This window comes from Typopeltis vanoorti, chromosome 2 (genome assembly GCF_054136105.1).
Source record: "Typopeltis vanoorti isolate ZY-2024b chromosome 2, IOZ_Tvanoo_1.0, whole genome shotgun sequence".
Taxonomy (NCBI): Eukaryota; Metazoa; Arthropoda; class Arachnida; order Uropygi; family Thelyphonidae; genus Typopeltis; species Typopeltis vanoorti.
Genome location: NC_143550.1, coordinates 144068230 through 144096067, shown reverse-complemented (window position 1 = coordinate 144096067; position 27838 = coordinate 144068230). Strand labels below are relative to the sequence as shown.

Here is a 27838-nt window from a genome sequence, read left to right as displayed (position 1 = left end):
GGCCACACATGGACTATTGTGACCAGATTTGGTCACCGGGTTTTTAGAAGGAAGAAGAGATGTTGGAAAGGGTCTAGAGGTGATTGACTAAGGTGGTTTCTGACCTCTGGAATGTTGAGTATGAGGAAAGATTGAGAAGATGTAATTTGCAGAGTCTGGTGGAGAGGAGGAAGAGGGGAGATATGATAGAGACCTACAAGTTGCTAAGGGGTTGTTATAAGATCAATGGTGGAGAAGTTCTACAGAGAATAGTGGGAAATCAGGGGAGAACCAGAGGTCATCCCTAGAAACTGTATAAAGAGGGTGTGAGAGGCAGGTTTTTTTGTGCAGAGTTGTGAATGATTGGAATGCCTTGCCTGAGAGTGTGGTGTCTGCAAGGAGTTTGAGTGTGTTTAAGACATGGTATGTTTGTCCACGCGGTTAGCCTAGTGGCTATGCGCTTCGTAACCATATGCCTCGGGAAGGAGTGTCCTAGGTTCGATTCCCGTCGGTGACGTGAGGAGCTGAAGGATCTTCCTCAGCCATAGCCAAGTTAGCCAGTCTTGGGTGTGGACAGCAGGGTGTTTTCCTCAGTTTATTCTGGGGTTTTTCATCCTGCAAAGCAGGCAAACTGGCCTTGAGAACTTAACACTACAGGCCATAGGATATACCGGGGCATAGGGCTGACCACCTTATCCTGTAAACGGATTGATGTCCGATGATCAATGGACCCTCGACACCGCAAGGGAAAAAAAGGGTATAAAGAAGATGAGATGTGTGTTTGATAAAAGGACCTCCCAGATGAGTCTTTGACTCCATAAGGTCCTGGAGTAATAATAATAATAATGTCTTCTACCATGCTATGATAGAGGTGAAGTGAGGAGGAGGGCATTGCTAGTGTTGTGTCGGAAAAAATGCCGATTCACTTTTAGTGAGTTATCCTATTTCCGACTCAATATAAGGTAACGTTAAAAACCATGGATATGGACATGCTTATGCCTCCAGAAGAAAATGTACATCTTGGTAACTCAGAACTATGTCTAAACATTTCTTTTGTAGATATTAAGTGAATTTTGAGAACCTCATAATTTAAGTAGATAATGTTTGTGGATTATTTAACAGAGGAAAAATTTTTATAATTGCCGAGAGATGTATATATAAGATAATATATGTATTGAGCCATGTCAGAAACAGTTCGGAGTTCACATTAGCTATATAGGTTTTGCCGTGTAATTCAAGCACTCTCTTATTTTCTGTTCCTGGTTCCTGATCCAAGTGCTGGACAGCTGTGAAGCTTGCCGCCGTGCCCAGCAACGGTCTCCCATTGCTGTACGTGCTGCGTCGACTGTTGCCACGACTAAGGAATGTGGCCAGAGTTCCAGAAAAGAGCCGTTGGTTAGCCATGTCAACGTATAAATCAGCGAAGAGGTAAACCTCTTTTGAAAGGAATAGAAGTATGTCGCAGATGCCATAAGATATATATGGTGAGGAAACCCGGAAGTCTAGTTAAGGAAATTTCAACAACTACCAGAAAATCAAGAACGGTAAGGTGCAAGCTTTCATATTAATATTGAATAATAACCAAAGATGGTATAAGAGACAGAACGTTAAGGAGCTCCATATAGTCAACTTCCATTTTGTATCTAAAGAACTGTTTTCTTTTGGATATTTCTGTCTACATCTTTATCCTCCCCCAAAATTCAGTTAATATTCAAATTTAAATTTAACACAATGATATAAATGTTTCTTCCAACATAAACAGTCTGAAACCTTGGTTCCCAGCTCAGCTTAAGCTTAGGGAGTAAGTGACACCCTAAGCTTAAGCTGAGCTGGGAACCAAGGTTTTGGACTGTTTATGTTGGAAGAAACATTTATATTATTGTGTTAAATTTAAATTTGAATATTAACTGAATTTTGGGGGAGGATAAAGCCTGAGTATAAGAGAAAATATTGTCCCATGTAAATTTTGCAAGACAGAGTACGTCTGATATGCTCCATACTAAGATTTGTAGAATGTACCTATGTATATGTGTTATTCCTATATATGGGAACTGAGTACTCTGTAAGAATTAACTGAGCCTGAACATAGTTACACTAAGAAGAGTATGAATTTGCTAGTATAAGATTTTAAAGTAAACCTTTTGGATACATTAACTTAAAAAGGGGGGAAGTTCAGATTCTTTAGAATTAGAAATTCTAACTAAAGTGTATATATGTATTTGTCTAAATAAATATATTTCTTTAATTCAAGCCACATGAGTCTGTCATTGTTCTGAGAATTGAGTTACCACTTGTAAAATTTCGGACCATGCATAATTAGTAGGGGAATCCATTAGCAACTAAGAAAGGGGGACCCCGACTGCAAATCACTTGATCCCTATATTTGTATTTCAGTAGTTTTAAATTGTGTGTCAGAATTCAGTTGCCGGCTGGCGCAGTCGACTTAAAAGAATATAAATTTATCGGCAACGGCTAGCTGAGAATAAGTGAGAATAAATAATATAACTAATAATAACAGAATAGGACCAGTAACAAGACATAAGACTAGCTAATGAGTATATATGTAGTTGTGCAGAAGGAATGATGTAGGATTTGTGCTATGCTTATGGACACTGCATCTAAATAGTTTTGGTTTTGGTGTCTGGAGAGAGATAGTTTTGTTCACCGAACATGTGAAGTACAAATTCAGGAAAACTTAAGCAATTAGGGTGGAAGCAAGTCAGTTTGTATGAAGGCACACATGAAGCGAGCAAGTGTGAGAATGACCAAGTGCACAATCTAGTTTCTGAAGCAAAAATATTGAATAGGGTAGTCAATTCAGAAAGTAAAAGTGGGTGGGTGCCTAAAAATGGATGCTGCAGTTTCTGTATACTAATGCCAGAAGTATCAGTAACGAGAGGGAGGAGTTTTTGGCACTGGTTAGGGCAGTATTTTCCATTTTTTGGATCATGCCCCACCTTAACGCTCAAAGATTTTGATGCCTCCTCTAGCATGATAGCCAACTAAGTTCTGAAAAAGTATAATATAAATAGGTACTTTAAATAAAAAAGGAATATAGGTAAAACTGTTTTTAATTTGACTTTCTTCAATGAACATAAATTTTACATTACACTTTGTATGTTAAAAAACATAAATCGAACTAAACTCGGGAAAATAAAATCCAACTTAATGTGATCACTGAGCTTGATTTATGCTGCACAGAGTTTTTATTTGAGGTACTAATTTAGTCAAATTCAATCTCAAATTCCACACGGTTTGTGATATCTGGATGATTTCTTTTTTTTGTAAAAAGTCATTTACAGCACTAAAGCCACTTTCAACTAAATATGATAAATTTAGTTTAATCCTTTATCCAAGTGTAAGCAAACAAGGTTTGCACCTGAAGTATCTTCAGGACTGAGGCAACTCGTAGTAAAGGTGGACTAAGCTCTCATCACCTGTCTTAGTATCTCCCATAATGCAAAACACACCTCCTTGAGGACATGTATAATGCTATGCATTAAGGGAAGGGTAACTACCCAGACTGATTTCGACCTTTATTGAGGACTCATCAGTAAATGCCAGACCAAGAGGTGGATCTGGCACTAAGGTGGAAGTAATGGAAATGGATAAAGGATTACACTAAATTTATTATAGTCTAACCAAGTGAAAAAAACCTTCTAACATCTTTCTCTAAATCCTAAGTAATTTAATAATAAGGTGAGACACCTTTTGGCAACTCATATAGGTAAATATGACTCCTGTTTAACCTTGTCATAAGGCTGCTGCTGCTGCTGTAACTGCATGGTTTGTGGAAACGAACATCACCACACTTGACTGGCCTCCACAGAGCCCTGATATCAACCCTATTAAATATCTGTGAGATGAACTGCAGTGGTGGGTGAGGTCAAGGGACATCCACCCATAAACAGTGTAGGACCTCATTACATATCTGCAGGAAGAATGGTCCAAAATTCCTATTGTTCACTATTATATTATACTTGTGGAAAGTATGCCCCCTGTAGGCCTGCTGTATATTCAATAACAAAAAGAGGTCCTACAACTTATTAGGGTGTCCACCATGGCTGTTTGTTCCTCACACTATAGTCTCCATTGACTTCTTTCTAAGCAGTGTATATATGTTGCATACAAATATATCCATATATATTAGATGTACATATATACACACACACACACGTTCATATATGCATGCACACACATGTTCATATATTATTATTATTCAGGCCTCCATGGAGTCCAAAGACTTATTGTGGGAGGTCCTTTCTAAGAAACACGTCTATCAAGACTCATCGAGGGAGGTCCCTCCTTGGAAACACGAAGTCTATCATACCACTCCTTAAACGCATTGACCGTTCACTCTCACCACTCTATCATCAATGCATTCCATGGTTCAACCACCCTTCATGCAAATAAACCACTCCTCACCCTCTTTCTGACAGTTTCCTTTCGGAACTTCCAGGGATGGCCCCTTGTCATGATGGGCATACATGTGTGCACACACATATGCATATTGAATATGTACATGTAGTGTATATGGATATTAGAAAAACAAAGGCACACACACACACACACACGCACACACACACACACATATATATATGCATACACATATGCATCAGTGGTGTCACATGTCCATTTCAGTTGGGTGTGCTGTCATGGCTTATGCAACCTGAGCTACAAAATGCAATCAGTTTGACCACATGATTGCATTTTTATCGATGTTTTACTGTTTTAAGAGTGTATAGCACATCAGTGGTCATCTTAATTTGTCCAATGCAATTAATTGAAAGATAACTTTGAATACTTTATCGATTAATTGTAACCAAATCCACACACAGTGGGGGACAATGTATTTGTTTTAAGATACTGTATATTACAAAACAATAATGAAGGAGAATGCTATATTTGGTTGGTATATTTGAATTACTCAAAAGGTGTAAAATTTGGAAGCAGACAAAGAGACTTACCTCCTTCGACTACAATACTGTTTCCTATTGTAAATATGGGCAAAAAAAGTTAAAAATTAATCAGAAATTATATATTAAAACCTTGTCTATATTATAAAAAAAACTTGCCTACCATCAGCTCACAATATACACTCAAAACAGATGAAACTCAGAACACAAAAACAACAACCCATAGCAAATGACAACATTCAATTAGAATGGTTGACAATAACTAATCACAGCCTCCAGGTCCTATTGTCCTGAACTCAACCTGCCTACCTGCTGAGCAGTTTAAGACTACTAGGACTAATAAGAATTTTGACCTACTGTGCCATCCATAGATCTTTTCAAAGGGCTCAGAGGTGTATGTATTTTGAATGCACACCATGAAGCGTTAATCTATTGTATTTAATTTTAGGAATCGTGAAGTCTGGAAACAATTAGAGGAGTCTTTAACGGGAATAAATGAAAAAATATAATATCAATAATATTGCTATTTGGTGGATGAGAACTGCACATCCTGAATATTTGCCCCTGATACATACATACAAACACACATTTTGCACAGATTTGGTCACTTGTAATTCTTGGAGATCAGGAGGTAGAGAAGATTCAGAGATGAGTGGTGAAGTTGGTGACAGGTCTGTGGAACGGTACTAAGAGGATAGATTGAGGGTGTGTGGGTTGCAGAGTTTAGCTGACAGGCAGTGGAGAGGGGATTTAAATTTATGGGATTTTATTCAGTGTAATAGTATGTGTGAAATGTATTCCTTGAGATAATTAAGGAATGTGTGGAAGGAAATGGAAACTGGATGTATTAAGTGTTTCAAAAGGGAGTGTCTGTTATGCAACAAATACCAATGGTAAGATGGAAAATAATGTTAATTACTGTTGGACGTGTGGCCGTTGAAATAGAGCAGAATGAAACAGATATTAATAAAGTAATTATGCACTTAAATGTTATCCTTCATAGAACAAAGCATGCAATTGAAAAATTGCACAAGCAGTAAGAGTTAAGCAAGGCTGAAAAAGGTACCTGGTGATCTGAAGGAATAATAAAGACCTACTGAACAAACAAGAAAAACAAGTTAAGGAGAAAATTATTTATAGAGATTCAACGATCAGGGCAGTACTTAATGAAAGTGTGACAAAATCGTGTTTCCCAGGTGCAAAAATTCACGATGTTAGCTATGCTATATGGATGCAAAAAGGTGAGTCGAAGAAAATGACTGTTGTAGTTGGTAAAAATCACTTGAGAGGCAAGAAGTATTCTATGAGGGGAGGATGTAAAGGAGTTGTTAGAAGAGGTAAAACTGAAAAGCAAGAAGATGAAGATTGTAATTGTAAGTCTCCTACCATGCTATGACAGAGGCAAAGTGAGGGAGGAGGGCATTGCTAGTTAATAAATCTATGTGTAGTTGTGTAGAAGGAATGATGTAGGATTTGTGGATCTGTGGTCTGTATTTGAAAGAAAGGAGGATTTGGACTATGCTTATGGAATGCATTTAATGATTTTGGTGTTATATGTCTGGAGAGAGCTTTGTTCGCTGACCATGTGAAGTACAAATTCAGGGAACCTTAAGCAATTAGGGTGGAAGCATGTCAGTTTGTGTGAAGGCACCCATGAAGCGAGTGAGTGTGAGAATGATCAAGTGAGGAATCTAGTCTCTCAAGCAAAAATATTGAATAGGGTAGTCAATTCAGAAAGTAAAAGGTGGGTGGGGGAATAAATGGATGCTGTAGTTTCTATGTGCTAATGTCAGATCATTGACATTTTGTTTATGACAAACCATAAGAAACTGATACCACTCTTCTATATTCTGTTTATTTTTTTGTCAATCTTTTTGTCTAGAGCAGAGCTTCCCAAACTGTGGGCTGCGACCTCTTGGGGACTCTTAGTTTTTGTTGAAGGAGCTGTGAAATAATGAAAACAAATTTAAAATGTTTTAAGTGTGCCATGTCAAATGTGTATGTAAGATGCTAAAAATACTAGTGTAATGTAATATTTGCATTTGATTTTTTGCAACATTTGCTGTGTATGTTTTTTATTGAATATAAATACAAGAAATATAATAATATATGTCTGTATTAAGATTTTTTTTTTTTGATGGGGCCCGTGAAATAATTTAATTTTTCCAAAGGGACCCTTTACATCCATAAGTTTGGGAAGTATGGTGTATAGGACTACTTTAGAATGTTCAGAAACATTTTTTTAATAGCCATTTTGGCAGGATCAATCTGAGGATTCCAAAATGGCTATTAAAATATGTTTCTGAACATTCTAAAGGAGTCCTCTAGATAAACAGATTGGCAAAAATAAACAGAATATAGAGAAGTGGTATTAATCTCTTATTGAGTACAGTTTGGCTTCTCTTCTGCATACTGCTGGAAATATTATTCAGGATCTCCATGGAGTCACAAGACTCATTGTCTGAAGCCGATCTTTGACAACACAAAGTCTGTCATACCATTCCTTAAGGTCATACACAGTTCATGTTCTCACCACCCTATCAGGGAATTCATTACATATACCAACCACTTTTCTTGCAAAAAAAGAAAAAAAGTCACCTTTTAACCTTACCACTCCATTTGCAAATTCCAGAGATGGTCCCTTGTCCTTACTCCTTCTCTTTGGTGAAAAATTTCCCCAGTGCCCATCCTACAACTACCTCTCAATAATTTAAATATCTCAATCATATCACTTCTTCATCTTCTGTCTATCAAATGCAGGCATGATCTGAGACTAATCCTCATAATATTGCACAATTCTCATATCATTTTTTTATCTGTACCTTCTTTTCCAGATTGAGCACAATACTCCAGATGTGGTCTTGTCACAATTGTATGCAATGAAATAATGGCTCATTTGTCCTCTCAGTAATCCTCTGGGTAACCTTTACCACCTTAGCGATATGTTATCTAACCTTCAAATTTCTACTGATCATCACTCCAAGACTCTTTCCTCCTGCAGTACCTCTAGTATCATTCCACCAAGAGGGTATACAACTTTCCATCAGTGGACTCCAAATGTTAAGACCTTACATTTCGTTGCATTACATCAACATCTGCTTTCATGCCTCAACTGAATGGAAAAACATTGGCCTATCACTAACAATCTTTCTCAGCATGACCAACCATCTGCGAGCAACTCAATATTCTCATGAAATTCTTGATGTAAAGGTTAAACAGTCAACCAATCCTAAATCTTGTAGCCCTCCACTTAACCTGCTTTTTGCTTCTCTACGCTGATACCTAAACCCATATGCTGCAACTTAAATATTTATTGTTATGCGACACCCTGTCAAATGTCTTTGTAAAATAAAAAATAAATAGCAGTATATGACTTTTTTCTCATCATCTATTGTTACTTTATTATGAAAGGCAAATTATTAAATCAAGGCACCCCTTAACAAATCCATGCCTACTTCACAATAACAGTAACTTTCTCTGCTCAATTTTGTATAATCTTTCACTAATTTATCCAAAATCTTAACTGCAGAAGAAATACAAACTAGTCTATAGTCTGATACCTCCATTCTACCATTACCACTTATGCAATGGCACCATTTGACTTCATCCTGCTTCCACTTCTTGGGCATCTGTCTCAAAACCAAACTTCATTGAACAACCAAGGCAAGGAGATGTCAGTTTCTTAGTATATTCTCTTACAAAATACATGAAAAAATCTCATCCAGTCCAACTGCCTTATTGAAATCCAGAGTACTTACTCTTCAAAATCCTTTCTCATGCACTTCTAACCCTTCAACCTTCCCCATCCCTCTAATAATAATAACCTACTTTTCCACGATGAAATACTTCAATTAACAACTTCACTGTGTAATCTGCAATGATCACTTGATCTCATTCTTCCACGTTCACTTCTCCTACTGAGCATAGCGAAAGAAGTCCTTAGGATTTTCCTTGGATAACAGATCTAATCTCTTTTCATGTTTGTTTTATCTTCTTTACTGTACTAGTCACTTTCTGGCATGAGTAGTATTCCTCATGCAACTACTCTCTCTCTCTCTATTTTTTTTTTTTTTTTTCGTAGCCTCTCTTCATCTGCAGTTCCATTTGATTTCATTAGTCATCCACTTTTACACCAAAATGTCTTAGCTTTTTCACTTGGGATATGTATCCTGCCATTACTGTTAATATATAATTCTTCATTATCTCCCCATGCACTGGTAATCTCTCTCTATCTTCATTCCAATTCTTTCACCTATGGAACTGCCTCTAGTTGATTTCTAAGACTATTATAATAGTATAGCAGGAGAATTAAGTGGTTGGGGAAATGGCTCGGTGTATGTAGTAGAGTGGAGTAGGGTGTGCCGGCCTGGTTGGCCAAGTGGTTAGTGTATCAGCTCTCCAGCCAAAAGGCTATGGGTTCAAATCCTGTCGTGGGCATGGATATTTGTGATTGCGTGTGAAAATACTAGTAGTGGGTAGTAGATGCCATTGGTGTAGTTGCAGTTCATTGTAGTTGGTGGACTGAGTGGTAGAGACAGAGTTGTAGAGTAGGTGCTTCCCTCGATGAGCCATTGGACTCCCTGGAGGTGTCACATAATAATAATCACCTGCCTCATAATTCTACTTAAGTTCCTTTTTCTCTGATACATTAGCATGTTTATTCATCCTGCAAGTCAAAACCATATAGTCATTCTCACCAACAGGTGTAAGAATAACATCTCATTTACAGTTAGATTCTCTGATGCTGGGATCGAATCCAAAACTCTCGAACTACATATTCTCTCCACTATATGTTGACCTAGACACTTGGTTTATCAACAATTCTAGAAATTTCATTCCCTACTACTACTATATGCTGCTTCTCTTGCCAATTTATGCTACTCTAATTAAAATCTTCCATGAGATCACTCAATTTTGCACTTCCCCAACTAAACTGCCTGAATATCTTCTACTCTTCACCCACAGTTCCATAATCTATAACAATGTGGCACTAAATATCCTGTCATGCCTACTTCACCTCACATCATATACTCTCAAAACCATAATTGCCATTTTCTTCCATCTCCAGTTTGGTAGGGCAGGAAACAATACATTACATCAATCTATCAAGCTGTTTTGCCCTTCCTATCCTGCCAAAATATACTATATCCTACATCTTCTCCTGTTAGAACATCATCCTTTTCTGTCATCCAGCATGATTCTAACAATCTATGGATATGCTGAAGGTAGTAATCTACTAGTTCATTCCCTTTATCCCTGAAGGTAGTAATCTACAGTTCATTCCCTTTATTCCTGGTATTTATATAGAGAAGCATATGTGCATTATCAATATTCCTATACATTTTGTTATTTCCCTCCAGACTCTTATTTGACTCCGATATATTATACATGTTCCTCTCTCTCCAAGTGACTATCCCCCACAGGAGGCTATCGCTGCTACCATTTTCCTCTCCTGCAACTCTAGTTTCACTGACGCTCTCACTGGCCCAGACAACAAAGTCTCTAGGTATCTGCATTTTTCAATGTTCAAATGCAGCTTGTCTCTTGCATATAGCCATCTTCTATCATCAAATGCACATTCATCATCATCAACAACCATGGGTCCAATGCCCGCAGGTGTCTGCTGCCATCTTGATATGATTCTTGCAAGATTTTGTGCAATTTTGTGCAATACTCAATTTGTGTATAGAGTTTCCGCACCATTTGACGATGTCATCACCCCATTCTCTGTTTGGTCTTCCTCTTTTGTTCTTTCCTTCAATCATTCAAACAGCAACATTTTTAATTTTCTCTCATCATTCATTCTACATATATGACCAAATAGACGTAGTTTCCTTTTGATAAACCTGGATCAGGTTTTCTTTTGGTTGTATTTGTCTGTAGACTTCCTCATTGTTCACTTTCTGTATCCAGCTTATTCTCAAGATCTTTCTATAGCACTTCCTCTCAAATGCCAATATCCTCCTTTCAGATTCTCTCAGGAGTACCCAGGCCTAACATCCATAGAGCATGCTGCTGTAGATATAGTTTTACTAAATAGCTTAAGGAAATTACAACGTACAATGGAATATACATTAAAATTAATTTTAATACACTTCCAATATTTCGGCAACGTCACGTTGCCATTATCACAGGAACTTAAATATAAGACACGTGCACACAAGCACAATACACAGTAAATGAGGAACGAAGCAGGAAGCTATTCTTTCTCCTAAAAGTCATGATGGTGCCTCCTGCAGGCAATGTTGGTATTCTTGGGCGATTGGGCTGAAGGTCTTCTGATGTAGGTTTCCCAAATTTGGGGCAGTCTCATGCAACCAAATTTGTTTATGTTTGGATCGTTTCTTAGGGCTGAGGCAGATTCCATAAATAGCCTCTCATATTTGAATTTACTACGGTGTATTATCGTGTCTTTCATACACCGTATTCTATGGTGGGAATCCAGCGCATGGTCTACAAGACCAGAGTGGCTGTATTGGTGAAACCGGATGTAGTCCTTGTGTTCTGAAATTAGCTGTCCTGCCTGTTTGGCCAAAGTAGGACTGCTTACAGCTGCAAGGGACTTGGTATACACCAGGTAGGTCAAGGGCGGGGTGGAGGTTGGTCTTTAGTGGAGCGGATAAGGGATCCCAATTTTTTATAAGGTCTATAACAAGAAGTTAAGTCATTTTTTTTAGGATTTTTGTAATTTTTTCTGAGGTGCCTCGGATATAGGGAATGGTGATGGATTTAGAGTAATCCTTGTTGCGAAGGGGGGGGGGTTGTGGTTTATTGGTTTCAATATGTTTTTGATTTTTTTTTTGGCAGGGTAGCCATTAGCTAAGAAAGTGTTGAGAATGTGGTTTAGTTCTATAGTTAGGGCATTGTCATTTGAACAGATGTAGTGTCTTAATGACTCCATATTGTTGGTGAATGTATCTGCATGTATGGGTGGGTTTTCTATAAACTGAGAAAACCAAGGTTCCATCAGGCTGGCAGGTGACTAGTGTGTCTAAGAAAGGAAGGCAGTTGTTTTTTTCTTCTTCCAGGGTGAACTTGATTCTGGGGTGTTGGTTGTTTAAGTGTGTTAGGAAAGAGAAGAGTGCAATGGAGCCACATGGCCACTGCTGCAGACCAAGAGTTTAAAAAAGTACAGGAATGACACATCAAAAAATTTGAGAATTTAAAAAAGAACTCTAACTTCAAACCACAACTTCCTACCGACATGGTAGTCAACCTGTCGTCAATTAGTCTGAAACCTGAAGCACTCGACGCTCCATCACGTGGCCACAACTTCACTATTGCACCCAGAAGAATACCTGCTGAAGACATTATGATACAAACTGAACGCAGGATTCGACACCTTTCAAACCATATTAGACTGGATGTAGCTTGCGTTCTGACCAAAGCAAAACCACCATGCCCAATAAGGAAATTAAATCTCTGCAAGAATTAAAGAAAATCAAGGAAATAATAATCACCAAAGCGGATAAAGGGAAAGCCACAGTATTGCTTAACCAAAAGGATTACACAGGTAAGCTGAATGCTCTATTGTTAGATTGGGCTACTTACCTCCCTATCGAGTACAATCCCACCAACTCACAAATTAGAAAACTCCACAGGCTCCTTAAGAAGTTCACTTCTTGGCCTGTAGAAGTCACTAACAAATTAAAACTGTTTAACTCCATACCCCCTCGTACATATGTGGACTTCCAAAAATACATAAAGAAAATGTGCCATTACGTCCCATAGTGGATGGCATTGATTCCCCCCACATACAAACTAGCTAAACATTTGGCCAAAGTCCTTACACACTATACAACACATCTTCACACATAAAAAACTCAGCCCACTTCAAAGTCAGCAGAGAAAACCTCACACTCAGACACACTGACGTAATGATCAGTTTTGATGTCTCCTCCCAATTCACAAAGGTCCCACTCAAAGAATCCTTAGAGCTAATCCAAGCTAAATTTCCTCCCAATATCACAGTCCTATTTCAGTTCACAATGAACTCGGGCTATTTTGTTTGGCAAGGAAAATTCTACAAACAAATAGAGGGGACAGTCATGGGTTCTCCACTCTCCCCACCCTTGGCCAACTTTTATATGGAGACTTTTGAAGAGAAAGCTTTAAACTCTGCCCCACAAAAACCAACCATATGGCTTTGCTATGTGGATGATGTGTTCACTATTTGACCACATGACTCCAATGCACTCCTCTCCTTCCTAACACACTTAAACAACCAACACCCCAGAATCAAGTTCACCCTGGAAGAAGAAAAAAACAACTGCCTTCCTTTCTTAGACACACTAGTCACCCTCCAGCCTGATCGAACCTTGGTTTTCTCAGTTTATAGAAAACCCATACAGGCAGATACATTCACCAACAGTCCCCCCACCCCCACAACAATATGGAGTCATTAAGACACTACACAACAGAGCTAAACTTATCTGTTCAAATGACAATGCCCTAACCACGGAACTAAACCACATTCTCAACACTTTCTTAGCCAATGCCACCCCCCCAAAAAAATCCAAAACACATTGAAACCAATAAACCACAACCTCCCCTCCCCCCCTTTGCAACAAGGATTACTCTAAATCCATCACCATTCCCTATATCCGAGGCACCTCGGAAAAAATTACAAAAATCCTAAAAAAACATGACTTAACTTCTTGTTACAGATCTTATAAAAAATTGGTATCCCTTATCCGCTCCACTAAAGATGCCCCCCCCCCCCGACCTACCTGGTGTACACCAAGTCCCTTGCAGCCGTAAGCAGGTCCCACTTTGGTCAAACAGGCAGGACAGCTAATATCAGAATTTCAGAACACAAGGACTACATCCGGTTTCACCAATTCAGCCACTCTGGTCTTGCAGACAATGCACTGGATTCCTGCCATAGAATATGGTGGAAGAAAGCCACAATAATACACCATAATAAATTCAAATATGAAAGGCTATTTATGGAATCGGCCTCAGCCCTAAGAAACAATCCAAACCTAAACAAATTTGATTGCACGAGACTGCCCCAAATTTGAAACCTACATCAGAAGACCTTCAGCCCAATCGGCCAAGAATACCAACATTGCCTGCAGGAGGCACCATCATGACTTTTAGAGAAAGAATAGCTTCCTGATTCGTTCCTCATTTACTGTGTGTTGTGTTTGCATGCACGTGTCTTGTATTTAAGTTCCTGTGATAATGGCAATGTGACATTGCCAAAATATTGGAAGTGTATTAAAATTTATTTTAATGTATATTCCACTGTACGTTGTAATTTCCTTAAGCTATTTAGTAAGAATGTATAACCAACATCTAAGCCTTTCCATGAGAAAGTTGAAGATACAGGTTTCTACAATGCACAGTTTAGTTTGCATCTTTATAGCTCAGCTCTTCCATATTTTGTCCATGGCTTTTAAAATAGTTGTTGCTCTGGCTATTCTAATTTTTCTCTCTTTTTTGGGGTCCAAGTCATGCATCATGTGGTATCCAAGATATGTGAAGTGTTCCACATTTTCCAGTTGAAATCTGTCTATCGTAACTCTGTTCAGTAACTCCTGCTGTCCGAATATCACTGTTTTAGTTTTTTCAAAGTTGACATTTAGTCCATATCTTTTTCCTTCTGTGTATAATGTTTGCCAAATCTTCTTCTTCAATCACGACGATGTCATCTGCAAAGTAGAGGTAGTTTATTCTCATGAGAATATATGGATGCACTTCAGGACATCCATATATTCTCATTATTGTGTCATTCATTATTGCTATTTACCTCTTCAACTCTGCATTAACATATCTGGGCAATACACTTATCTTCCCTCTAACACGTTTCTGCTGCACAATCTCTAGCTTTAATCTCAGATCGCTCATACCCAATTTACACCGTCTCTCAGATCGTTCATACCCACCATCACTCTCATGTTATTCACATTTTCAACTTGCTTAATTGTCATAGTCATGCCTTCTATTCACAGTCATTACTCCAGATGAGTATTTCTCTGACATATTTGGCACATCCTGAATCACTAAATCTCCATAAATCATATTTGAACAGATCTGTCCATTCCTTGCATTCTTCACACTTTTCCCTCCAATATTCTTCCTTGTTCTCACACTTACATGCCACCTCTCATCTTCTTACCCTTGCTCCAGTATTATCTCAACTTCCTCGCTTTCCCCAGTTCTCCCATTCTGTCAAATAACTTGCAACAGTCAGATAACTCAATCTCTCTCTCCTACTATTCTTCCTCTCACATCAGTTAGCCTCTCAAGTTTCTTAATTGATCTCTCTCTCTCTCTCCACACTTCTTGTTATTCATATCATATCACTTCTTCTCTCAGTACCTCTATCTTTCTCCACACATCCCCTCCTCACTTGTCCTTCACCTATCCCATCATCAACCTTCAAATCTGCTAAACCTTCAGTCATACTCCCTAATGTTACATCCATTTATCATCGCACTCACCTTCCTCACCCTCAATCATGTTATTTGTATCTCTCTGCCAACAATTATTTATTTATTTCATGACACCTCCAAGGAGTCCAAAGACGCATCGAGGGTGGGCACCTACTCTACAACACTTCGTCCCACCACTTCCATCCGTCACCATTATCTACACCACTGACATCTACTGCCCACCACCACTAGTATTTTTTGTCTCTGTAAATTGCTTGTGTCCTGAAGGCTGATTTGTCTGTATGCAGGATGAAAAACCTGAGTTTCTGAGAGAAAAAACCCTGCTACCTCTGTATGAGATTGGCTAACTCACCTTCAATTGAAAAAAGCCCATATAAACATTCCTCCTGTCATGACAAGAATCGAACTTAGGCCTTTTCCGATCAAAGAGGTGCAACATACTGTTGTTCTTCCAATTGTGCTAAGACACTTAAGAAAAAATGGTGGAGGTGCTGGGGATCGAACCCGGGACCTTTCACTTGCAAAGGAAATTATATGTCCTATCTTGAAAAGTTTTTATAATACCAATTTTTTGTGACAGATGGTGGTGGTACTTGGAATGACAGCATCTGCCCATAAGCACAGATTTTTCTATAGACTGAATATCTGAATAACACTGCACAAAACCTAGTTCGAGAGGAAATTTAAAGAAGCATGTGAAATGCTCAAACATAACCGAAATCTGAACAAAAATGATAGCCTAGCCTAACCATTCCAAGAATGTGGAGGACCCATTTGCAACCTTTACAGCAACCAGAACAAGCTAAAGAAAAATCCCACAACAAGAAGACTTTGTGAAGTGTTTTTCTTTTTTTTTCCTTTCCTTAACATTCAATAGCAACTTGAACTGTACAAGTCCTGAAGAAAATCATAGTATAACAATCTGAACTATAAAAATCCAGAAGAATCCTAGTACATGAGGACTTTAGCAGAGTTTATTGTAGTTTTTTATTTATTAATTATTTAAATTTTTTTATTATTTATTTATTTAATTTTTTATTTATTTATTTTTTCAATTTTTATTTTATTTTATTTAATTATCACAAGGAAAAAGATTAATTAACAGCGTAGATTTAATTTACCAGTATGGAGTGCTAGAGCATGTAGCTTGGTTCCCTATGCACATGTATTCTTCTGATGACGATCTCAATACAGGGGTCGAAATGTCAAGTGTTATTTTATTAATAATTATGTAGTTGATGTAGTTGTTTGTTGTTCAAACAACTACATCATATGCTCTGCAAAAGATGAACACATCATCCATATATCATAGCCAATGTTTGGGTCTTAGTTTGTAATTCCAAAGGGCCTGTTTTCAAACATTTCCATAAACAGGTCAGGTAAAAGTGGAGAGCATGCTGCCTTCTTTCTGTCTGTAGAATTTATTTTGGAATCAGTGTTGTTGATACTGTGTTCAAATAATGTCACAGTATCTAGTGGAAAAAGGTCGAGGTACATTGGTGAAGAGGTTGAAGCCAAGACTTCCTAATAGGTCAGATTTCACTTTTTTTTGGATTTATTATTATTATTATTATTCAGGCCTCCATAGAGTCAAGAGACTCATTGTGGGAAGGACCTTCCTAGGAAACACAGTCTATCATACCACTCCTTGACCATTCTTGCTCTCACCACTCTATCAGACAATGCATTCCATGGTTCAAACACCCTCCAAGCAAAGAAACCACTCCTCACCCTCTTGCTCACAGCTTCCTTTCGTAACTTCCAGGGATGGCCCCTTGCCATCACTCTTTGCCATTGTTCCACTAAGCAAAAGAACTCTCCAGTGTCAACCCTGTAACTGCCTCTCAACAGTTTAAAAGTCTCTTGATCATTATCACCTCTCCTTCTTCTATCTACCAAACTCTGCAGTCCACATTCCTTCAGCTGATCCTCATAACTAACATTGTACAGTCCTGAAACCATCTTTGTTATCTGCCTCTGTATACCTTTCCACAGTTAATTTACCCCTTCAAATACTGGGAACCAAATTTGAGAACAATAGTCTAAGTGTGGTCTGATCAGAGTCTTATACAATGGAATGATAACTCATTTATCTCTGCAGGTCAGTGTCCTTCTCAGTATTGCAGCAATCCTCTGGGTTATCTTCACCACCTTTGCAATATGCTCCCTGAATTTCAGTTTTCTATCATTAGCCCAGATCTCTTGTCTCCCCTACTTCCTCCAGTACAGCTCCTCCAACTGAGTATACAGCCTCCCATTGATGTATCCCAAACACCGATATCCCCATTCATTTGCCCATCTGTCCAGTTTATTCAAGTCCTCTTGCAGGGCTGCCACATCTGCACTATTACTAATAACCCTGCCCAGCTTCATATCATCTGCAAACAACTGAATATACCCTTGGAATCCATTGACAATATAAAGGTTAAACAATACAGGTCCAAGTACTGAGCCCTGTGGAACCCCCACTTGTAACCTACCTCCTTGATATTGTCCTGTCAGATAGCCAATCCTGAATCCAGTTGACTAACCCAACATCTAAACCCATGTGCTACAACTTAAGTATCAGCTTATCATGTGGTATACCCTATCAAATGCCTTTGCAAAATAAAAAAAAAATGGCAGTATATGCCTTTCCCTTATCAAATGCTCTTGTCACTTTATTGTAAAAGGCAATCATATTACTAAAGCAAGAGCACCCCTTAACAAATCCATGTTTATTTTCACAGATAACATTACCCTTATCTGCCGAATGCTGTATATGGTCCCTCACTAATTTCTCCAAGACCTTAACAACTACTGATGGCACACAAACTGACCTATAATTAGACACTTCCAGTCTGCTACCACCCTTATGTAATGGTGGTATCTTACATTCCTTCCATTCCCTGGGTACCTTTCCCTGGGAATCTTACATTCCTTCCATTCCCTGGGTACCTTTCCCATAGCCAGACTTTCATTGCAAAGCCAGGTCAATGGAGCTGTCAATTCTTTAGCATATTCTCTCAAAACCTGAGGTGAAATACCATCCAGTCCCCCAGCTTCACTGACATCCAGAGTACTCAGCATTTGAAACACACTCTCATCCTGCACCTCTAAACCTCGAACATGCCCTATCCCTCTAGTATTAAAACCTATTTCTCCAGGATGAAATACTCTGATAGCATTCATTGAACAACTCCACTATGTCCTCTGCATTAGTCACTCTATTCCCATTTTTATCCCACAATGTCAGTCCTCCACAATCATTTCTCCTTCTACTTGCCACATAGCTAAAAAATTCCCTACGATTTTCTTTGGATCTTAATGCCAATCTCTTCTCATATTCCAGTTTTGCCTTCCTCACCATACTAGTCAGTCTCCTGGCCGGAGTTTTCACCCTTTTTCACCTTCAGATTCGTAGAATACAGCTTACTATTGCTGCTAACAAATATTCCTTCACAATTTCCCAAGCACTAATGATATCTCGCCCTTCCAATTCCTGCCTCCATGGAACTGTCCCAAGTTGATATCTAAGACTATTATAATCACCCACCTTATAATTCCACATGCGTTCCATTTTCTTTGATACTCCTGCAATTCATCTTCCAAGTCAAAACCACATGGTCACTCTCTCTCTCCAACTGGGGCGAGAGATATCATCTCAGTTATTATCAGCTCTTCTGATGCTATGACAATCCAAAACTTTTGAACCTCTTGTTGCTTCCCTGTATTACATGTTGCCTAAGACATTTGTCCCTCAAGAATTCCAGAAATTCCATTCCCTTATTACTACATGCATTTTCCTCTTCCCAACTTATACTACTATAGTTAAAATCTCCCATAACAATCATTCTTCTTGCACTTGCTCAACTGCCTAAACATCTTATGCTCCCCACCCTCTGTGCTCCTTGGCTTGTAGCAACACCCACTAAATATCCTATCTTGCCCACCTCTACCTCACACCATATGCTTTCAAAACCATTAGTGTCACTGCCTTGCAAAGCCTCCACTCTTAGAGGAGATAAGTCACCACTTATCATCAGCAATACTCCACCACCGCATTTTCCCTTCCTATCCTGTCAAAAAATGTTGTATCCTGCTACTTCTATTCCTGTCATTATATCATCTTCCGTCAACCACGTCTCAGAGATCCCAATAATCTTTGGCCAAGCTGATGCCATCAGCACCACCAATTCATCTCCTTTATTCCAGATACTCCTGGCATTAGTATAAAGGATAAAAATATCACTGCTTCTATACCTATCATTACAGGTGTTATAACATTACTCGTCTCTCTTGAAAATCTCCCGTTCCTGACACAATGAGGTCAGATATCATAACATCTAACTCACGGAATTCCTTCCATTGCCTACATTTTAAGCATATATGGACTCTCTCTTCTCTCACCCACCACATATCCATCTGCCAGGACGCATACATGCTTCAAGTCCCGCATTACACAAAATCCTTTATTATGTTACGCAAAATTTATTAAGAATTAAGAAAATATTAAGAAAATGATTCTAATGTCATAGTGGAAGCCAATTTCACTCTCCGTAATAGTTGTAGGTTTTGCTTCATATTTTTTTAAACTGATAATCCCAAACATGTAAAGATGTAATGCATTTGTAATATGGATGTGCTGAAGGGACCTTGCTCTAGAGACCAGGTATATTTTTTAAACCATGTCAGACCACCAAGAGACAAGATATCAATTTCACATCAGGGAATGGGAATGTACACCTAAAACTTGGAGGTGTCACATAACAATAATTTATTCTGTTGTGTCACAAGAACTCTGACAGTCTGTGTGACAAAACATAGCTGGAAGCAGAAAACACCAATACACATTAAAAATCATCAACAAGAGTGTAATAATTACGTTTTACTTTCTTAAATATAAATTACAAATTTTCCACATTGCAACCATACTTTAATATCACAGATTTGTTTTTGAAAATTTGTTATATTACAATAGAAATAAGAAAGACAAGCAAATACAAGTTATTGAACTGGTTATCAGAAATTTTGTTGTAATACAGTAACAGTAGTATTACTGAATAAGCCTTTGGGTTGCAGGAAAGGCAATGGATTTCATTCAAATTATCTCATCTTGGGCCAACCCTACTGAATATCCATGGAAGTCACTGAGTTAGCATTACCATATGACTGAATTACTATTAAGGTACATTTCATACACCAATCTGATTATATTTTTGTGCACAAATATTCTATAAAATTCATGTTCAGTATCATTCAGGACTCAAATTTATCCATACATAACAAGTTGCATGATTCTGATATCAATGTGTGCCAAGGGTATTTTTATACATTGTTCATTGTATCAAAGAAAATAAAATTTATAATAAGTAAGCAAAACTTTAAAAAAAAATGAAAAATAACTCATTATGTATTTTCATAATGCTTCACAAGCTGAATAGCTAGCATGATATTATTTGGTAGGAAACTAAACCCTTTTAAAATATTATCTTGCACCACCAATTGTTTAGCTTGTAATGCATTAAAAAAAATATATGGAATCATTACAATTATTCCATTAAGTTTTTTACTTTGTTACTAAGCTTATATCAATAAGCAATGTGATGACAAATTAAAGGTTGTAACAGAATTTGAAAAAATATAATATTCATAAATTCATTTAAATGAAGATTTGGGCTACTTATTTAAATACCTGATATAATATATTATAAATTTTAAAAAATCTTATTTCATGATAGTTAAGAAAGGTTTTAAAATAGCAACCAAATGATACAAAAATATACTTAGAGAATTATGCAGGATTTTTTATCTGGATTGTTTTTTTGTGTTTGTGCTGGTAAGTTCACATTCCTGGAAATGGAGCAATGTTTAAATCTGTTCAAATGCATCATTGTTCTCTCTTCCTGTGTTATTATTGGTAATGGCATGTTTATTCTTTCTGGTGAGTGTATGAGAGTTGTTCTTCTTCTTTGTGATACTGATGATGGTGTAATTATCCTTTCTGGAGAGACTAGGGATGACCTGATAGTAGAGGTTCCAAATAAATTGGTGCAACATGGCACACAGCGCTCATAGCACAACTTTGTACATCTGTGTCCTTGTTTGCACAGGATTTTGTTACACAGCTGAGTACAATATACTTGTATTTTATCATGGGGATGACAACGATGTTTACAAATATGTCCACATGAGAACTTTCTACCACAAATCTTTTCACATCCACCATGATTTAATTTATTAAAATCTTCAGGCTTTGATACCATTTCTGTTTTGTCTGTATGAACGAAGCACTGAATAGGAAGAGCATTTCCAATCATTTCTTCCTGTTCAAGTTTCTTTAAAATGGACCTCCACAACTGAGATTTCTGAGCATATAAACGAAAATTGCCAACGCAATAAAGGCCATGTTTAGCACGGGAGAGAGCAACACACACTCGGTTAGCTTCTTTAAGAAAGCCTATTTGTCCTCTATTGTTACTTCTTACAAAGGATATTAAGATTATTTCATTTTCCTCACCCTGATAGTTATCAACAGTTGTAACATGCACTTCACTTAGATCTTTGTCCTTCTTTATTAGTTCTTTAATGACATGAAGCTGACCAGAATAAGTTGTCAGAATTGTAATTGATGATGGACTATACATCTGTTGTAAAAAATGACGACACAGTCTAATCATAATCTGAGCTTCAAAATAGTTTGAGAAACTTTTCAGACAACTATTGTCCACCTCAAAATGAGTGTGGCATAAGAAAAACATGTTGTCTTTCATTCCAGTGATTCTGGGATAGCAGTGAACTGAACTATCATTTGTCAGAAATGGATAAATTTCAGGAACTAACAGTTTTACTATGCAAGGCCTCATTCTATATTGAACATTAAGAGTTTCAGATTGTACTCCATTCCATATTAGCCTCTCAAACATAGATATCGCCAGATTATAATTCTTAGCAAGATCATATTCTGTTGGCTTTGGCCGCAACTGCTTATGGTCACCAATCAGGATTAGCCGTTGAATGTTACTGGTTAGACAAGAAAGTATGTGAGCTTCAAGTACTTCTGCTGCTTCTTCTATTATCACAACTGAAGGTTGTAATCGCTTCATCAATAAACGATTTTTAGCAGCACCTGTTGTGGTCATTCCAATAACCCTTGCATGTCGAAGAAACTGAAAGTTGTATTCAACTTGCATTTCTTCCAAAGGTTCTACCAATATTTTGTATTTTTGCTCTTTTTCTGCCAAGTCATCTTCGTATCTCTTTATTATTTTATTAACCCACTGTCTGAATATTATCCATTTTCTTTGTAATGATAATTTTCCTCTTCTTGAGCTATAAGTTTCATTATCATTCCCCTCATTCACTTTAAGCAATTCTGATATTAATATTTCATAAATGGTGTTGTCTATCATACAGGAGTTCATAGGACTATTTCTATTCCTGTTAGTTAATTCTTGGTATCGATTATATAAATTATCTTTCTTCATACATTCCACAGCCTGAAACAGTACTGCTTTCCAAATATGCATATTTTTATATCGAAATAGGTTTTCAGGATCCAAGCACAACCATTGCAAAAGTGATCCTTCTTCCTTATCCTCCTCCTCCTCCTCCTCATAGTGTACTGAAAGTGGTAAATTTAATCCTTGTTCTTTTGCCATGGAGTACAACTGCTTCCATACATCAGAGGAGAGTCGGCCCTTCTTTAGAGATTCTAATCTCTTATATAATGCATTTATATCATTAATAATTGATCGAATTTTATAAATAGCACGACCTGGTAAGTTTACTGGAAATTTATCACCCATTAATGTTGTTGCAACGTTTAGAGTATTTTCATAATCATACGAATCTTCTTCTTCATTGTCCTCAGTGATCAACAAAGAATCTTTATCTTTCTGTCTTTGTCTATATTCTTTCACTGCACGTTTAATGTGTATTAATAGATGTGGTGACAGTACTTCACTCTTACTTTGACTTCCAATTCTTACAACACATGGAGTTAAGTCCAAAATTCTTTCTAAAAATTGATCTAAAGCATGATTAGTATAACAAACTAGAAGGATGGGAGTCCATGAGGAAACTCGAGATATATTTTTCTCTTCCAATAAAGATTTTACAATTTTGCAGCCTAGAGAGGTCTTGCCTGTACCAGGTGGTCCTTGAATCAAAGACAGTTTATTTGAAATGGCTAAATTAAAAGCTCTTATTTGTTGTGCATCTAAGCTATTAATCAATGGACTATGCCAGATTAGTGGAGCTCTGCTGGTTACTGATGTACAAGGATGCACTATATAATTTACAAGAGGAAAATTTGTTTCATTAAATTCTTTCAAAACATCAAGGGTGTATTTATATGCTTCAAAGAATGCATCAGTTTGTAAAAGGGTACATTTACTGCCTGGTTTAAGACATTCATTGTTAACATGAACTATAATTCTCAATTTGCATGAACCAGTCTTTATACTGATGCGATCCTGAATTGTTGCAAAAATTAAAGTACGAAATTGATCTGGAGTCACACAAATCATATTTCCGGAGCAAAAACGTTTTGTTTTCTTCCAATTGATTTGTTCCTTTGCAGTCACCATAAGAACACGTGTCTTCCCCTCAATAGTAAATACAGTTTCATCAAGAACCACAACATTTTCACACACATATCCTGACTCAATACTAGCAGTGCAGGTGCCATTTGATGTTAAGTTACTTGTGTATTCTTCTACTGCAGTTCGAAATCCTCTCACCATATCTTCCCGTAGAAGACGAAACTGGATATCTAAATAATGTTCTACACTCCTATAATTTCCTTCAATAAGGTTTGCTCTTACAAATGGAAGCTTGTTATTGTGGACATCGGAAATGGTTGGATAGATCGGGATGGAACGAAAATTTTCATTAGCTTGTTCAGTATCTTTGTTTGGAATATGGAATCTGCATGAAGGCTTTTCTGGAATAAAAATTTCAATCTTTTCTTTCAGCTGATTTATTCTGCTGTACACTTGATTGTATAAAATAGTCATTTGGAAAACACTGATACAGTCAGTAAGATCTCTCAGCAAGTTATTCACCATTGTTCTTGAAGTAGCAGGAAAGAATGTAAATGTTTGAGACAAAAGTTCTATAATAATTTCTAAACTTCTCTGCACCTCAAATGTGTTTCGATTTAGTTTAAGTGAAAGGATGTATCCAGAAAGTGTGTCCAGGAATCTTTCTGAGGACACAATCATGTAAAACATACTTTTGATGTTTTCTTGATATAGGCCTTTGCATGATTTGATCATTACTTTAAGAAAAAGTTCCAGATATTCATGTGACATTGGCATTTCCAGACTGTGTTCAAATGATTTCTCAGTAATCAACTGCAAAGAAATCAAAGAAGGATCATTTTCCAGCAATGCAAGTAGTTTTGCAATCATATTTTTTTCTTGCTTCTTCCCATAACCATTTGGCAGACTCCTAGAAGTTCCGATAGCATGTGAGTCAGTGTTTGTTTGTTCATTTAATGAGAGTGCACAGAACTGTCTTGTTAGATGATTGGAATTACCTTTCCTTCCTCTTCTGGTTCTCTTCTTTTTGGGAATTCTGGTTTCATATGACATATCCATATCTCAAAGAATTATATTATTATGGCTATGATAGCATTTCCAGGTCTAAAGATAATAGAAAAAAAAATTGATAATTGTGACAAGTTAATGCATAACAGAACTGAAATCAATTCACATAAAAATAGAAATTGCATATGAAATTTAAATTTCCTGAGCTTTTTATACTTTCATTAATTCAAAATGCATTATATTCATTGATGAATATAATAATAACAAGTATAATAATAATAATAATAATAATAAAACTTGAGTAATTTTAATTTATTCTGTTTAGGGTTTCATCTTTGGCAAATACTGCACACTTTACCTTATACTGTATTTACAAAGTTAACTGGGAAGGCTGTTCCACAGAACTGACATAGATGGAATAAAGATGACTACAAGTAGCTACTTTGGCGAGACAGCAGTTCAATGGTACAAGGATGTTGGGAAGTTTTTGCTTGTATTGCCATTATGTTTAAAAGAAATTCAGGGGCATAATGAATACTAGTTCTGCTGAATAATGCCCATGGAAATATCTAGAGAAGAGAGACAAGTTTCAACATTGTCTTTCTTCTCTGTATATGAGAGAGGAGTCACCAAACAACTGCACTGCTCTCTCCTGAATGGCATCTTAGATGCACCACCCCAAATGTGAGAGCGGTATATCAAAGTTATCAGATATGAGATTAGTATAGAGTAAGCAAATGGACAGATGAAAAGTAACATCTTGAGTTAAAGAGGATGCCACAGTTTCTGGAAGCTGAGGATGTTATAGAAGTGATGTGATTATGTCAGAAAAGTTTTCTGAAGAAGCAAAAAAAAAAAGGTGAAATTGTGTTCTGGAAATGACTAGGTTTTTGTCACCTCATGGAAGAATGGTGTGGAAATCAGTGTTTGAAGGCATTTGTTGATAATCTTGAAGTTTAAGATGCATGAGCACTACAGAAGTTGTTGTATGAACATGATAAAAGGAGAGTGATAACTGAATACAGTTCATTAGTGAGAGTAGGTCATTTATGTATATGAAAAAGAAGGGTGAAATAACAGAGCCCGGAGGAACTGCCGCATTAATAGGAAAATCTGAGAAGAGAACAACTTTCACCATTATGCATAGATATGGTGAAAGTTTATGCATAGATACGGTTAACACGTTGACCGCCGTATGAATCAAATACGATTCACACTACATTTGTTCAATGCGTTGCGTGAATCATATTTGATTCGCATAAAGATTTTTCTTTCAGGCCGTGTAGTTCACCCGTGATTCGTATCTAAATGAAATGCTTATGGGTAATGGAAATGTGGGGCCTGGTAAACAGGTTTATATGGTTAGCACAGTAGAATTTCAACTACACGACCTATTATAGGGGTTTTATTTTTACCTGATTTAGGCCAATTTCTAATGTTGAATAAAACAATAACAATGGTGCTAAATATTTATTTATAATATATGTCATTAGAAATGTTACAAATCATAAATTTTTCTTCTAAACAATTGAAAAACTAATAAACAAAAAAATGTCAAATAATAGACAAATTGATATGAAAAAAATAATTAGGTGAAATTATTACAATTACAAACTACAGTTATGCACAATAGTAAAACAACGAACACAGTAAAATTTTTTGCACTGAACACATTTCCACCGTGTTTGTGTCGCCTTAGATGTTGCATATTTTCTATTATGTTCTTCGGTTAACTTTTTGTAGCAAGATGTACATCTTCTCCTATTACTGGTACCAACCTCTTCTAAAATATGTTTTTCCTTGTCTGAAGTCGAAGCGACATTATTTTCCTTTGGTGTAATTCCTAATAACTCTTTTGCGATTTTTTCTCTAAATTCTGTGATGCTAATGTTTTTATCAGTAACTCGCTTATATACTATAAAAGCGTTCACCACAGCAGAACCTAAAAGAATTTCAACTGCGAGTTTTCGATACCATTTCACACTTCTTCGAAGACAAGAAGCATAGGCTTTTATCTGATCAGATAGATCAATAAAACTTTTGCTTTTGTTATAGTCCATAATAGCTTCCGGCTTTTGCACTTCATTACCATTTCTTGCTGTAAGGGATTTCATTTTGTTTGTGTGTTTTGTTGATAACATAAGCACTTCACGTTTATCGCACCATTTTATTACCACCACCCCTGTGTCACTTTCTTTACCAATTATTTCACCCTTTTTCAATTTCTTCTGGGTAACATCCTGTGGAATTCCCTTTCGATTTTTTCTCAAAGTGCCTACAAGGTGTGTTTGTCTATTCAAAAGTTTGTGCGCTAATTCAATACTGGTATAATAATTATCTACAAATATTGTGCGTCCATGGTCAAGAAGATTCTCACAAAGTCCCATAACAATTGAAGTTGGAACACTATTAGTAGCATTGGTCTTTTCTGCGCTGCAGTATATCTTGAAATCATATGTATATCCATCTTCAATACACAATTTGAATAGTTTTATGCCAAATTTGTGTCGTTTATTCTTGATGTACTGTCGAAAGGCAATACGACCTCGGAAAGGAACTAAAGTTTCATCAACGCAAATATTACTCGAAGGCGTCATTATTTTCTGGAAATTTTTTCTTATATGATTTATGAGAGGTATAATTTTATAAAGTCTTTCAGAAGTATTTCCACCCTCGTTGTCTGTGAAGTGCCAGTTACTGAGAAGAAGATCGAACCGATTCCTTGACATAACTTGTTTGATTTCTGTAGAATAGAGGATGTTATTCGACCAATAACACTCTAATTTTGGCATCTGCACTAAACCGAACCAAATTTGCAGACCCAAAAATATCTTCATTTCATTGGGATTTGTGTTTTTCCACTTTCTTATCCTTGCTTTTGGTAAACTTCTCTTACTGAGTTTTTGAAGAGCGTATCTGTTAGTTTCTTGCACCATTAGGTCCAGCAGTCCTTCATCAACAAACATAAAAAAGAAGTCTACAGGCTGTTTATCATGCATTTCTTCAATAA

The 27838-nt window shown here is 37.0% G+C and overlaps 1 protein-coding gene across 1 annotated transcript in view; it reads right to left on the bottom strand.

The window, feature by feature from the left end:
• LOC150109491 (NFX1-type zinc finger-containing protein 1-like) overlaps positions 1 to 27425 on the bottom strand; it is a 33211-nt gene extending 5786 nt beyond the window's left edge. The window contains exons 1-3 of the mRNA XM_090402482.1: positions 27152 to 27425; positions 26607 to 26926; positions 21418 to 24633 (exon numbers count right to left, since the gene is read on the bottom strand). Of these exons, the coding sequence (XP_090258608.1) occupies positions 21418 to 24633; positions 26607 to 26926; positions 27152 to 27425 (3810 nt within the window). The remainder of the gene's footprint in view (positions 1 to 21417; positions 24634 to 26606; positions 26927 to 27151) is intronic.
• Positions 27426 to 27838: the final 413 nt, after the last annotated feature.